Raw genomic sequence first — 15358 nt, 5'->3', positions numbered from 1 at the left:
AAAGTTTTGTGGAAAAGTATTAAGTGTGAGTTGGAAAGTTCTCCGTGGTGTGAAAAGGTCAAACGTTTTTCACATTCAGCTTTAGATCATGTGCACAGAACTTCCTGGAACATTGTTAGAAACCCAGTTAATAACCAATAATACTGTTCAAAGTCCTTGTCAGAGAAATGATTTTAAAAACTGACTCCTTTTTTACAGGTCATATTTATTTAATGTACCACTGAGTGAAGCTTCTTCAGCTATGATTCATGTTAAAGTAGTGTTGTTTTTTCCTTTGGGTCATTTAATTTTGTTTTCTAATGTCAAAGGTCAACATCTCCACTGTATTGGTCCCTGTCTTCCTTTTCCCCTGAAACCACAGGCTTCTGTAGAACTGTCCCTGGTCCTAACACATCAGCAAAGACTGACAATGGGAGACAGTGGAGTCAAATAAAAGAATGTGACAAGATTTGTCTTCTGTGGTCCTGTCGCTAGTTCAATTTCTGCAAATATGAAATGTTTGTTTATGACTTTCACATCCTCGAAGTCTTTCATCTGTACAAAAAATAACAATGTATATTCTGTTGTAGGGATTTGCCTGCCAGCCAGCCAGCCAGCTATGCAGAAGTTTCTGGGTTTCCAAATCTCAGCCTGGTGATGTCAGTCTGGCGTTTTCTAGTCTGCTCCTCTTTTTCTTTCTTCCTCTTGGTCCTTATGGCAGGTCTTTTCCAGAACCTCCAGTTCTCTAATTTTCTGATTACCAGTAGAAAAAAGACACGCACTTAATAGAATCTCATTAAAAGAAGTCCTCTGTGATAACCAAGCTATATTTATAATGATTTTTATCAGTCCGTGGACGAAATGAGGGAAAAGTTCAAATAAAACCTTTTGATAAACTCTGGCGACCCCTACAGGAAGACGCCGGAACATACCTGTGATATTTCAGCGGTAATGATGTGAATGTACTTCTTCTCTTGACCCAGAGAAGCCATGTCTGCCAGAAACTGACGCCTTTCCTCAATCTCATCCAAAACTAAAGAAAACAAACAAACCAACATTTTAATGTGAAATTAAATATGATTTTTTTTCTTTAAAAGTCAATTATATGGACTACCCGTGATAGAGTACACTAATAAAATAAACCAATATTAACAATAAAGAGCTCTAATAACATGATCATTTTAAGTTTAAATATTTCTATGATATTAAAAAGTAAATGGAAGCTGGGAATAGTGATTTAATTATTAAAGACAGGAATCGGATAATGTTAAACCAGTACATGAAAATCAAAATATTAAATAATAAAATGTTGACTAAATTTCTGTTTTTGTTCCAGTGAAGTTGCTGTAAATGTTCCTGTGCTCTTCAGTCTTACCCTCCTGGAACCGATCTTTCTCCTCTGTCACTTTTGCAGGAACATTTGCGTTAGATGAAACTGTTGGCTCTTCTTGTCCTGTGGCCATCAAGCTTTGAAGTCTCCTCTTTTCTTTCTCTAAATCCTCTAGTATTGGAGTAGTGAAGAGACACAGATAAAAGTACTAAAGTATCTAAGGTACTATACTGTGAGCTAATATAATATTAAATCATGAAACAACATTGAATAAGTAAATGTGTGGTTTTTTAACCAGTCTAAAGATCTTTCTGCAGAAGAACCTACTTTTGGGACCAGGACAGAACTTTTCTCTGACATAGCTATTTCCTGAGCGACATGACTCAGCGCTGCGTCTCAGGGGTTTTCCCAACAGCTCTCTCTGGACACGTTCACTGGGTTTGGACTGAGGGGCCTGAGGAGGAGACCTGAGGTCAGAGGCCAGAGGCAGCGCTGCGCCATCTGTGTAAGAAAAACTTTTACTGTGTGAACTTTAGTAGTGTTGTGTGCTGACACCCTGTGGCTTTACACGTACTGTTCAGACAGTCGTTGATCTGTCTTCTCTGCAGGTTGGTGAGTCTCGATTCCTGCATCATCACTGATGGGGTGAAACGCAACATGAATGAAATGGCGTAGGTTGTTTGGACACATTGCAGAGCTGAATAGGTGCATCATCAACTCACATCTCAACATTTCCTGGGTGTCCCTGCTGTACGGAGCAGCTCTGGTGTGGTTCCACAGACCTCCTCCTCCACTACCTCTGAGCTGTGAGGAAGCCTCCATCTGCACATTTAATACACATTACCCACAACCGCTCTGGGCGTCATGTCCCAGCTTAAGTGATATCAGATAAACACAGCCAAATTGAATTCTCAATTAATTATTGAATCCTGAAACTATTAATTAATAATCATGAATTGCATATTTAATTATCAATTCAATCAAATGTTATTTGGAATGTTGATACTAATTACCAGCCTAAATTTGATACGTAAGGGGGCGTATTTTCTAGCTGAGCCCCTATCCCTTCAGTTATCTGTGTACGTCTCTGGCGAGAAAAGGACGTCCACAGAATATTTAAACATACAAAGTATATGTTTGGTCATTGTTACAGTGAGTTAAATGAAACTCAGTCGTCAGTTGTTTTTCACCCTGGTTCTCACTCGTGTTGAAACCTGTTATACCGTGATAACGGCTAGGTGGCTAACAGGCAAACAAAACAAAATGTAACGTAAGCGCCTTTTAATACGACACAAATGTAGGACGAACAAATGCATAAAGTTTAAATAACACAAATTTAACTTACAGTATTGATCTTTTCACCGCCCTGGCTCTTTATATGTGACCAAATTCGCGTAGAGTAGACGATGCTACTGCACCGCAACTGAGTCCTGTTACTATAGCAACACAACTAAAATTTCAAAATATTTCTTTATTCGTTTAAAGTAAGTCATAAGTAACAGAAAAGTGACAAATAGTTAGATACTACAATAGAATTGCGTAAAACAAGTCGCAAACGTTTGACAATAAGACGAAACATTAGATAAAAGATCTAAAAGAAAAGTGTCGAAACTTTGAGATGAAAAATCAAAATTATGAGATAAGGAGTAATAATTATGACGTAGTAAAATCGGAATTATTAGATGATAATCGTGGTAGTTAAAATCACAAAGAAAAACAACTATTGGAATCGTGGAAAACCAGGGGACCTGTATTTTTAGAATTATAATTGGCTGCCCGCTCTTTATCTTGTCAAAACGATAGTATACAATAAACTAATGAACGGGTATTTATTGATTTATCAAATCATTTATTTATTATACATTTACATACTAAAAAGAAAGTTGCTATGTCAACAATTAGCCACTAGATGACACTGAAACAAATGCCTTGTAATTATGTCGATTTTCTTTCCTATGCCTGATTATAAAAACAGTTTTGTCTATTTATGTCCGAAAAGGAATGTGAACATAAATGACGTAAAAAATATATTTTTGACGTAGTTTAAACACATCAGCTAAGATAAAAACAACAAACAAACCGTTTTCTTGTTACATTCAACCAAGAAAGTTTATTCAACAGTGTATATTTTGATAGATATTCTGTCATCAGAGACACATATATCATATCAAAATATACTTTTAAATATTCATGTGAGCATTAAATGTTCCTTAACACTTAACAAGTTTTTCATGCCGCAGGTAAAAAGAAGAATTGGGTTTCTCTGAATCAACTGTCTGGTCTGTGAGCGTTATAGAACGTTAATAACAACCCCGGTCATTAGACGGAGTCCTGCAGCAGTTGTGAAGTCTACGCGATGGATGTTGTCTGGTGTCATCGTCACTGTGAGTCTTTATCAGTGCTGGGCTGGTCATCAGAGATCAGCAGCAGTCACAGCTCCATTATCTGTGAAAGGACAGCAGTCGGACGACAGAACAGATAAACAGCAGCCAGAATTTGATCATTTTCCACACACTGGTCTTCTCAGAAGTCAGAGCTCTAACAGGACAAACAATCAACATCAGATCTGCGTGTACATGAGTTCTAAAGGAGTGCTGGCTTTAAGAGCAGCTTTTCATACACTTAAAGACAGGACTGACTGTTTGAGTTTGTTTAATCCTGACTTTTGTAGATCTGATATTAATGTGTTTATATGTTCATCATGCAACAGTGTTGTTCTATGACTTGGATAAAGTGTTAGTCGTTTTTTTTAAAGTAAAAAATTGAGATGAAGAGAAATTCAACTTATCTTCAAGTCAATATTTGCAGCGACAGCTGTTTACCTTCAAAACAGCATGACACTCTTTGTCCAGTTTTGTGAGGAACTCATTTAGTTATTAGTTCCAAACAACTTGAAGGTCACTCTGCAGATGTTCTGTGGATGTCGTCTTCTCTAATTTCTACTGTCCCTACATCCAATCCCAGTCTCAGTCCATCAGGGTCAAGACTGTATTGAGACCAGACCACCACCACTATCACATCTCTTGTTCTTCTTTGTGCTTTTTAGTGACATTTTCTGTATTGTTGGAGTCAATGTTTTGCTGCAGAGCAAACTACGGTGCAATCAGACCCTTCAGCGATGGAACACGATGATGGTAGGAATTTGCTTGTACTTCTCACTGTTGAAAACATCGTTCATTCTAACCACAATTCAACAACCTTTGACCTTTGACCCAAAGGGTTCTGAGATCCTTGTACTGCCGGATGTCATAGACTTTAAAGATAAGTCAGTACAAACTTTTCAGCAGCTGTAGTAGTAGTAGTAGTAGTAGTAGTGCAGTAACATTTCTAAATACAGTAAGTATCTAAATACAGTAACAAGTATCTCAGTACACTGACTATAAGACATTCAGTGTTGACACTGTCAGTTAGCATCACCACTCATCTGGATTACAGACAAATATATTTCATGTTGCCTGTCAATCACAAACTGGTTCCCACCACTTTTTTCAGAGTTGAGGTTTTACTGTAAATACCACAGAGGAGGAAGACAACGAGTGGCTCTGAGGTGAGATAGAAAAGTGTGGTGGTGATTGTAGATGAGCCATCGACCAGTGGAGATGTTCTGTCCTACGCTCCACCTTCTTAACGGTCAAGAGCTTCATGAAAGAGAGAGATTTGAAGGAGGACTCACAGCTGACAGAGATAGACAAGCCGAGGAGGCAGAGACAGATATCGGGGAGGAATGGTGGCGAGAAGAAGCAGTTTGTGAGGCCTGACTGGAACTGACTGTTAGCTGAGGGAGGACAGAAAAATTAAAAAAGTTATATAGAATTTAAAAACAAAATCAGAAAAACTGTTGACCATATCAAAGGCCTAGATGGCTGTTACACAGGCTGTGCTCCCTTCATTCAGCTCCTTCTCCAGCATCACTCCATCCACTGACAGCATGAAGGTAAGTTCCATCAGTTCACTTGTTTGGATCCTGTTACACAGTTGCATACTTTTGAACGGGAATGAAGAAGGTTTGGTTAAAGGAAGTTTATTTGTATAGCCCAGAGTATAGAGAGTTGATATTAACAGTATTATATCAAGTGAAATTTGTTTTACAAATGTTTTTTAGCCCTGAACTAATGTTTCCTTTTATAACTGATTTTTTTTAACTAAATAATTTTATATTTTATACTCCTGAGAGAAGGAAACTTTTTTTTGGTTTACCTCACAGGTAAGACGAGAAGATCCGTGGTCTCTTTATATTTCATGTTTCGTAGCCTATAGGCGACTTCCTCTCACTGACACGATCGAAAAGCTTGATTATCTGTCTTTGTTGTTTATCTGAACTTGAGATTTCCTTCGCTTGCTTTTGAAAATATTTCAAAGTATTGTTACTGGGAGAGGTAAATGTTTTTAGAGGTGGTGATATTTTAAAGGTTTGAGAACCACAGGTTTAGAAACGTCAGTTAATCATGGTGTTGCTCTGCAGTTTTTTGAGGCTTTCTTCCAGCCCATGGTGTAAAGTTCTCTGGTTAAGACATGACATGTAGAGGCGGCCACCTGTCTGCATGATACTGTATGCACAAATGTTGCATTTGTTATATTTGTAAAAATATGTAACTCTTCTGTAACCTGATTTGATAATGTGCAGGCGTGGAAGACTGAGGGCAGTTCTCTGCCTCTGGACGGTCTCGCTACCAAACTGCCACCAGGCGGCAGCAGTGAGCAGCAGCAGGTGTCTCAGCAAATGACAGAAGAGATCCTCAATGATGACAGCAGAGCATCATGGGACATTGAGTTTCTGCTGTCTGAATGGAGCGACCCTTCATCTGACTTGAACCCCTCCCTGGAGAACACTGATCAGAGGATCCCACAGCTGGAGCCCAGCTCATCGTACCACCTGGAGGCGAGTGCGTTAAAGGAACCTTCAGCTGAGGAGTGTCTGCAGGTGAGCAGTGGACTCCTGGTGTCGGAGCTCCTGCCTCCTGCTCAGACCACACCAGTGCAGCAAGAGCTGTACCAGTGGGGTTTTCATGACAACCAAAAAGGTCAAAGTGCATTTCCTGGTAGTTCAACCATTGATCGATTTGGATTTCAACAAATCAGCACAGGAAACCACAGTAAGGTCACGCCCTGGGACTACAACTCCTACTACACGCAGCAACATCCATCCATGCTGACCTTCCATGACTCCAGGTTCATCCAAACTCAGGCTCTGACCCCTGACCTCCGACACTACACCTATATGACCAACTTCAACAACAACGCCAACGTTTTCTGTGACAACAGCCAAATCAATGGTCAGCTGCCCCTTTACCAGCAGCCTGTGCTCATTCGGACTCAGCTGCCCCCTGCTGGAATGGAGGGGAAGCGTGGGCGCAGGGCCACGGGAAAAAAGAGGCCGGCCATCCACAGCTGTGAGTATCCAGGCTGCAGCAAGACCTACACTAAGAGCTCGCACCTCAAGGCTCACCTCCGGACCCACACAGGTACAATAACAGGTATTAACTATGACTTGTCACAAATATGAGTGTGCAGATGTATAAACATTTTATGGTAATTATTTATACAGGAGAAAAGCCGTACCACTGTCCTTGGGAAGGCTGCAACTGGAAATTCGCTCGCTCGGATGAGCTGACGCGACACTATCGCAAACACACGGGACAAAAACCCTACGAGTGTCTGCTGTGTCAGAGAGCGTTTTCCCGCTCTGACCATCTGGCTCTTCACATGAAGAGACACAACTAAAGCACACACACTCACACACACACTTACATACTCACACCTGGACACATTCTCAAATTTATGCAGCAAATATTGTTATTTGGTACTGCACTCCAAAGACCCCTTCCCATTAAATAGGACCTTAGAACCAACACCTTGTTGTTGAAGGTCAGGAATGATCTAAAAATGATAAAATCAGACAATATGTTATTTGTTATGTCAGTATTCACTTTGTATTTTACCAGTTCCTCTACCGGTTCTTGTGCTAGTGGTCAGGATGGATGGAAATCTTTAACAGTTAACAAAAAAACCAGTAGGTGTCAGCAAATACACAGAAAGCCATTAACACCCAGACGAAGATAAAACTAAAAGCTGGAGGAAAGAGCGGTGGGGATGTTGAGGGGAAGTAGCTCAGTACTGATGTTGGTCGTGAATCTCTAAACCATTCTAGTAATTTCTGAATCATTTTCTTGTTAAATTGCAGTTCTGAGGAAACATTTCTGCCGATATTTATTTTTACAGTCCAAATCAACCAGTATGACACGCCTTCAGAACATTATAGCTTTTCTGGCCATAAAAGCTGACCATGAGTCTTAAAAAAATAAATGAAGAAACACTTAAATATGCAAATACTCTTTCTGGTTATTGTCAAAGGATCCAGTGTGATTTATATTCAAATACATTAGCGTCTGTCCAGACTGCAGCAGGAGTTAAAAAAGTCAAGAGTTTGGCTACAGGAATGTGGCTAAAAGTCAATTAAAACATTATCCAACAAATGTGAACCAGAAACAGTTACAAAAATGTAGTTCTCCTACATGTATAAAGTGTTATAGGAACACTGTAGACAGCAGATCTGAACACTAAACAGTGACCGAAGATCAAACATACGTTAATGTAGCATACAATATGTGGGGATGTCTGTTCTGATCATGTGATCTCCCTCACTGATTGTAACTTTGAACCATCTGAATGTACACGTGAGGCAGACTGGTGCAGGTCTGTCTTTAAACATTTATATCTTTAATATATATTTTTTCTCTCTTTTCTCTCGACAAGCTTCATATTCGCTCATACATTTTTTTTCCTCATTTGTTTCTGTGTTCATCTTAAAATGAGATTGAGATGAGATAGATATGTGTATTTATGAACATGATCTTTTCTAACAACACAAATTCAAAAGTTTTATTATAGTACAATTTATTGTTTAATTCTCACTGGGGTGCTTATAAGAATTGTAAATCTGGTGTTTTCATTAAAACTGAATCATATCTGTAAAAACATTATTTGTCAACTGCTATATTTTCAACTTCCATTGCTTTTCATATATAATAATACTAATACTAATACTACTAATAATAACAATTAAATAAAAATAAAAACAAATAATAATAATTAAAGAATAACGTATTAATTGCACAAAATTTCAAAAGTATAAATTCAGAATCTCCATTCATTTTGAGTCCTTAGTGCGGTCCTTGGTCTGGTCCATAGTCTGGTCTATAGTCTCGTCCTTGGTCTGGAAAAAACGCTTTCGACCCCTGTAGCATATACTGTATAGCGTTGTATCGTGTGTAAATCACTGGCCACAGGGTGGCAGTACTGTATCACAGGGTACAGGCAATGACGTAAAACAACTCTGGCCACATTTGGACGGAAATGTCCCAACATTAAAGAAGGCCATGGTGACAGAGGAGGGGGTTCGGTCCGGTCTGTTGGTGCAGCATGACGATAATTCTGATTCTGCAGGTTCGTTCATCGACCGTTGATAGTCTGTTGTCCACCGAGACTGTGTTTAAAGTGAGACAATCACCAGACCCTGCGTCAGCACACTGAGTTTGTTTCAATGCAGGGACTGAGGTTTTATGATGCAGAGGTGAAGTGAGGACAGAGAGAGAGAGCTGTGACCTCGTGTTCACCCCCCTAAAAAAACAAAAACAAAAAAACAATCGAAACAAAAAAACAACCTCCGATTCCATTATCTATAGTTTAGACATGCATGTATTTATTTATTTATTTTAGAATATGTAAATTCATGGACTATTTTTGAACACTTTCAGGAACTTTTGATACATTTTGACAAACCGTTTTGCTAACTTATATGCATTTTTAACCAATTTTTCTTTTTTTTAAGTAAAATTGGCCTTGATATTCATTTTTTTCTTGGTTATCTTTGAGCTATTTTTGGATTAGCTTTAACCAATTTTACTGCGATTCTTTGGTCAAATGTTTTCAAGATGCTAACTTCTAATTGTGTATGTGGTCTAACTATTAACCACTGCCTTGGTTTATAAAATACTGCTACACAATATAGTTATTCTTTTATTCTTGTGTGTGTTATTCTTGTTTTTCTTGTGTGTGTGACTAATTGTTATGTACTGTATTCAGGTCTGTATTCAGTCCTATTTGATTCTTTTTTAAAGAGATGCTATCTTTCAATGATAGATAGTTGTATTCAGGCTGTCCTGGGTTAACTTTCAGCTCTCTGCTGTAATGAAGTCACTTTGAACCTTGATCATTTTGGTCAAATGTGATTCTGCTGTACACGTGGCTGAAATACGTTTAAACTCCTTGGCTAACTTTTGTCAATATTACTAGCTATTTTCCAGCAATGCTAGTTTTAATCATGGAGAACGAACAATAACAGTTGGTTCTGTCTTTTATTGGTTTGAGCTATTCTGGTATTTTTGAGTAACAATTGAATATTTCTGTCTGACTTTCTGATAATTCTTTGCTAACTTTTAGTCAGCAGGTTTTTCCTTCCTGTTCACGTCATAACTAATCTTTTTGTTTTCCTCACACTTTTTACAGCCTGACATCAACTCTCTGTCAAAGATTAACTCCACACTCCACTGAGTAATTATTATAAAAAGTACTTTCACGTTTTATATTTAGATTATTTTCCAGTTTGTGTTAAAACCAGTCAGATAAGAATGTGCAGCTAAAAACATGTCTGACGCTGGACTTAATTTCATTCAAATCTAAATCAAATCATTGTTATTAATAGTGACACTAATGATCAAAGCAGATTTTATGACATAACTAGTTTTTTGTTATATAATAGAGACCCCCCCATCCCTCTCCTCCTCGCCCCATCTTATTTCTTCTCCTTCTTTTTTCACATTCATATTTATTCAGGATGGGAATGGAAGGTTTGCCGAGGACACATACGTAATTTAACCTTATTCTTGTTTTCCTCTTCTCAGAAAAGATCGATCGCTCTCCTTCCCTTCCCCCGTCAACTCCCTTTCTCCGTCTTCCTCTATCTTTCTCCCTCTCCCTCTCTCTGCTCCCCCTCCCCATCTTTGTGTTTTACTGTGTGGATAAAGGACATTTCAGGACACTGGTTTGTGGATACTGATAACAGAGTTTGCAGAGTGGTGGTCATGTCTACTATTACTCACAGTGATGATGATGTGACACAGTCAGTTCATTTGCTGCATCGGCGATCTGCAGCTAAATGTTACATTGACTTATTTTATTATAATGGAGATTAAATTGACCGAACTGAACGTAAATGTTTTAAGTAAGTCAGGGTTACTTTACTGCTGACAGTTTCATATATACAGTAGATACCATGAGGCAGCAGGTTCAAATCCCGGCCTGTCTTTTTTGTGCCCCGCTGCCCCCAGTGATGTATTCAATTCAAGTTTCAAGTTTCAGCTTATTGTGGGTCAGAACAGCTGTGGGTTTAGTTGAAGATGTGGCCCACAGTCTGGACCACAGTAACAGCCAGATAGAAACCCATAGTTGTTGGCGATGTGAAGTAGTGTGTGTGACTTTGTTGACCAGACTGTGGTGTAAACACTGTGAGTCTACACTTTTACCTCAGAACAGTATGAGACACAACTTAAACATCTCAGTCGAACTGGCAACCCTGCATGTGGCAGCTCAGATAAGGGTTTCTGGTACAAATGTACTTGACCCCCCACCCCTCCCACCAACCCCCGCTCGAAGTACACAAGGTCCAACTAATGTCTATTACTCTATGTTCCCTCTTGTGAGAAGAACGGTCAATCAAACTCATCCTAGTTGTTACACAACATCCCATCATCATCTGAACACTGAGAAGCTGTTGCCACTGATGGTGTGTTTAACCAGGGAGGGAGGAAGGGAGGGAAAGACAAAGAGAGGAGTTGAGGAGAGCAGAGCAAGGAGTGAGGAGGTTCTCCTGAGTTGAACTTGAGTGGCCACACACACACACACACACAAAGTCAAACAAGGCCACTGTGTTCACAGTCTGTTACTCAGATGAAGGATCACAAACACATACATTCAGAAAGCTTGTGAAAAAAAAACACAGAATGTGTTTCCTTCAGGATAAAGTATAATGGTATAGAAAATAATAATAATCTTTCTTAATTTATGTGATTTTCTGTGCTGAGTTCATGCGCACGATGCTGCCCTCCATCTGTATTTTCTCTTTTTAGTTTCTTTGAAATGGTCAACAACACCTCCTCCAATAATCTAAAGAGTGGAAAAGAAACATCCAGTAGGTGGGAGTGTGCATAAATTTCGCAGAGATGTTGTTAAAAGCCTATGAAGAAAAACATGGTGAGTTGGCCTCAAAATTATACTGTGATGCATCTTGTTGAAAAAATTTAATTTCGTAACTGCTCGACAATAGTTTTACCAGAGGTGGCGCTGAATCAACTTGCTTAAGGAAAAAGTGAATGGTTCATGTTTTTTAAATGGGTTTATTTTGTCACAGGGGAGTGACACTCTTTGTCCATGTAGTGCCCCACCTGGTAAAGGAGAGAATTGCATCAGAATCACTGAATCACCTTTTTGTTCTCCATTGACCTCAGGCCAGACCTTAACAAGACTGTGAAGACGGAGGAATGTTACAGTGATGTTACATCACTACTGATCTTTTACACCTTGACCATTATCTCGCTGTTATGAAGACGTGACTACAATTACACTGGAAATAGAAGGTGAGCCATTTTATGAAGTTGTTGCATGTTGCTCAAGCAAACTGTTTATGGCTTTATCTGATGTTGTGGGGATGTGTGTGTGTGTGTGTGTATACCATCTCAGCTCCTCAACGTGACAATATTTATGACGTTCATAAAAATACTAACAGGCTGTGACCAGACCCTGTGGACTGCAGCGTTCAGTCAGTTTAGATCAGGGGTCTCCAACCACTGGACCGGGGACCAATACCAGACCGTGGCCTGCATGGTATTTTATTTTTTTAAATATTTACTGCTGTCTGCTCTTCTGTATAAATTACAATCCAATAATACCAGAAATGAAATAATAATTATATTATATATGTAATAATTATATTATATTTCATACACGTTACTGTGTTTTGTTATGCATGTGATGCACTAAGGTTGAGGAACCCTAATTTAAACCGTGTTATGACATCATCATGTCATTTTGACTCAGTTTGGCTCAAATTTCTCACTAAGCTGCTGAAAATGGAGTTTTAATAATTCGTCTTCACTGCTACAGGACGGTAAAATTCGTAGCTCATGAGGAGTTTTCATTTCATCTTCTTCTGCAGCTTCAGAGTTGGGGGGCAGTAGTGTAGTGGGATGTAGTGAAGAACAATTAACAACAAGTAATAATTTTTGTGTACTTTTCCATAACTGATAAAGTTTATGAATCTGAACAGGAAACAACAAACTTCTTAGATTAGGGATATCTGATGTTAGCGTTTTGCCAATATCCTGATATTGTCCAACCATTTAATTTCCGATTCCGATATCAACTGATACTGATATAGGCAATATACAATAGGCAATATACTGATATATACAAACCACTGTATGAGTATGAGATTAATTAAATGAGATGCAATGCTGCCATCTAGTGATTTTAACTTTAATATACAGCAGTTTATCCCCAAAACTATTTGGGTTTTCATAATCGGAGGACAAAACAATAACGATTCTTACAGATATTAAATAATTATGCTAATATCTGTGGCGGTTTGGCCCAGAGGCAATGTCTCTGTCATTGTCATCTGTGGAAACCCAGGATTCACCTCCTGGGTAAGATCAAATCTCGGTTAGGGCTGTTGGTACCTTCCAGTGGACTCACCACCCGCAAGAAGGTTCACGGGGGGCTGGTGTGGTGCAGTGAGATTTGGGTGGTGGTCATGGAGACTGCTGCCCGGTAACGGATAAGCGGATGAAAATGGATGGATGCTAATATCGGGGCTATAATATCGGTTGGCTGATATTATCGGACATCCCTACCTAGACCTAGACCTGGACCTATTTATGAGGGGATGATACATAAGCAGGGGTTTTTCCAGAAATCCAAAAATGTCTCTTTTTCTCGTTTGTTACCAGCTCTTCCAGCTGAACCCTGGGGCAGTGACACAGTTTCCTTTTCTCGGAATTCCACCCCTGACCTGGATATTTTCCCGTCCGCATGCACCACTATGTCACAGCTGGCATGTTCAAATACATCTGTCAAGGTCATGGTAACAGGTCAGCACAGACACAGTTGTGACTGAAGAGAAGTGAATGCGGGATGTTGTGGACGTAAATGAAGACCAGGACTGTTGTCTTCTGTCTAATGATTCTGACAAAGAAACAGAGAAGTTCTGTCTGGAAGAATTTGCAATGCGGAAGTGTCAGTGTAGCAACAGACGGCTCATGGAACAATGTTCCTTTTTTTTCCCTGTGCAGCCTCACCCCGACTGAACTTCCATCCCTGCGTCGTCCTCACATGCTCTCTGCCTCGTTTCACCCTCTTCCCGAGTATTACATAACATCTCTCTCTCTCTCGCTCGCTCGCGTGCTTTTCCATTCACACTATCTGATGGTATCTGAACGGCCCACTATCTCTGGACAACTGCCTGTACATTTACAGTGCAGTATTATATAGTGTAGTTTGTACATTAACCCACGTTCCAACATGCAGCTGAGGTTTTTATTTGACACTCGTTAAGTAATGACAAAGACTGACAACACACTCTGTTGATTGGTACTTTATGAAAGTACTGTCTCACCCTGTCAGTAATTACTACACACATTGAGTGTGTAATAATTACAGGGTGAGACAGTACTTTTGTACTTTCCCACCATTCTAATGTTTCATGTACATTTTGGTTTTCACTTTTTGCACAGATGGGGATCTGAACGTCACTAAATTGTGACAATAACGCAATTCTCGTTCTCGCCCTGTTTTCATTTCCTTTACTTATTTCCGTCCTGTTCCTGTTCCCAGTCCTACTCTTGTTCCGGCTCTCGTTCTTGTGAGGCCAATGTTTTTGCTCTTTACTCCTAACAACAATGTTCTGCAGCAGTTGTTTGCTCTGTTGCAACTGAACTTGAAGATTTGGTTGAAAACGTTTCTCATCTCAGACGCCTCTAGTGTCGTTCCACACCCACAGAGCAGAGAGAACAGTCGAACAGAGCAGGTTTGTTTACGTGCAGCCTTCCAGTGTTGACTGCATTTAAAAACATCCGAGTCACATGATGACACAACAGTGACTTATGTTGGTGCTGTTTGTTTATGAGACAAAAATAAGGCTTTGAAGTTAGAAGTCAATCTGGGTTCAGAGAGTTTTTGACTAAGGCAGATGGATTCGTCTGTGAGGTGATGTCAAAGTCAAAGAAAATGTAGAAAGAGTCGGAAGTACATTTTGAGAACATGTTATGTCATTATGTTATAATGTGACACGTGAATCATTTTATTTTTCCTGTTGTTTTGCCTCACCTTGATGTCCTGTGTGCATGGCTCAACATTTGAAATATTGAGTCTCATTCTTAAATGACTAACTGAAGTATTTTAATCCGATCTCATGGACAAAATAAAATATTATCAATATCTAGTCACGGGCCAGATTTAGAGAATTTATGGGCTGGAAGAGGCCCTCAGGCCAGAAGTTTGACTCTTTTGCTTTATTTATTATTTATCTGTACAGTGAGCAGGTCAAGAAACAACTGTTACCTCAAGAACAACTTCAAAATTTGGTTCTATGTGATTTCTTTCTCCTGCGAAAGTTTTGCTGAGAAAAATTCACTTTTTGTGTAATTTTATGCGTAAAACCCTAAACACAGGGTCGGTCAGAGACACATGGACGCTACTGTAATTTAGAGACAGCCTGAAAACCAACGTTGACATGTTGCTGTTGACTCTGCTGTGTTCCCTCCCCTGCCTTTATTCAGCTGGCTGTCAGCTACAAGGAGGAGGAGGAGGACGAGGAGGAGGGAGGCAGGCAGGGAGGGTCAGCCGGGGTGAGGATCCGACCCGGGCTGAACTAAACAGCCGCTGATCGGGAGAAGGAAACAGCAGCGAGATGCTGAGCTTCTGAGGAGCAAAGACATGCAGCTCCAGAGTGACGAACTATTCCTGTCCACAATGGCCGCCTGCTGACTGAATTGTAAG

The 15358-nt window shown here is 39.6% G+C and overlaps 3 protein-coding genes across 7 annotated transcripts in view; 2 read left to right on the top strand and 1 right to left on the bottom strand.

Annotated features, from left to right (window-relative positions):
* Positions 1 to 591: 591 nt before the first annotated feature.
* On the bottom strand, positions 592 to 3543 carry c9h22orf23 (chromosome 9 C22orf23 homolog). The gene is made up of 7 exons (XM_008317407.3): positions 2655 to 3543; positions 2032 to 2131; positions 1884 to 1946; positions 1637 to 1810; positions 1355 to 1480; positions 912 to 1012; positions 592 to 732 (listed from the first exon to the last, which is right to left on the bottom strand). The coding sequence occupies exons 2-7, from the start codon at positions 2129 to 2131 to the stop codon at positions 655 to 657; spliced, it is 642 nt and encodes a 213-aa protein (XP_008315629.1). The 5' UTR covers positions 2655 to 3543; the 3' UTR covers positions 592 to 654.
* On the top strand, positions 1677 to 7866 carry klf1 (Kruppel like factor 1 (erythroid)). Its single transcript, XM_025058307.1, has 6 exons — positions 1677 to 1814; positions 1918 to 2115; positions 3550 to 3693; positions 4356 to 5243; positions 5934 to 6771; positions 6855 to 7866. Exons 4-6 carry the CDS (start codon positions 5169 to 5171, stop codon positions 7028 to 7030), a joined length of 1089 nt encoding a protein of 362 aa, XP_024914075.1. The 5' UTR covers positions 1677 to 1814; positions 1918 to 2115; positions 3550 to 3693; positions 4356 to 5168; the 3' UTR covers positions 7031 to 7866.
* Positions 7867 to 8682: 816 nt separating this feature from the next.
* LOC107989022 (nuclear factor interleukin-3-regulated protein) overlaps positions 8683 to 15358 on the top strand; it is an 8888-nt gene continuing 2212 nt past the window's right edge. The window contains exons 1-6 of one of the 5 annotated variants that reach the window (XM_025058304.1): positions 8683 to 8752; positions 11434 to 11557; positions 11812 to 11940; positions 12090 to 12187; positions 13312 to 13452; positions 15139 to 15353. The gene's annotated coding sequence lies outside the window, so the exon portion shown is untranslated. Of the gene's footprint in view, positions 8753 to 10141; positions 11337 to 11433; positions 11558 to 11811; positions 11941 to 12043; positions 12188 to 13311; positions 13453 to 15138; positions 15354 to 15358 lie in introns of those variants that run through there. The other 4 variants (XM_025058306.1, XM_025058303.1, XM_025058305.1 and 1 more) reach the window with 4 other exon arrangements.

The sequence above is a fragment of the Cynoglossus semilaevis genome, chromosome 9, assembly GCF_000523025.1.
Source record: "Cynoglossus semilaevis isolate Cse_v1.0 chromosome 9, Cse_v1.0, whole genome shotgun sequence".
Lineage (NCBI taxonomy): Eukaryota > Metazoa > Chordata > Actinopteri > Pleuronectiformes > Cynoglossidae > Cynoglossus > Cynoglossus semilaevis.
Note: the sequence above shows the minus strand (reverse complement) of the source record. Positions and strands in the feature narration are given on the sequence as shown.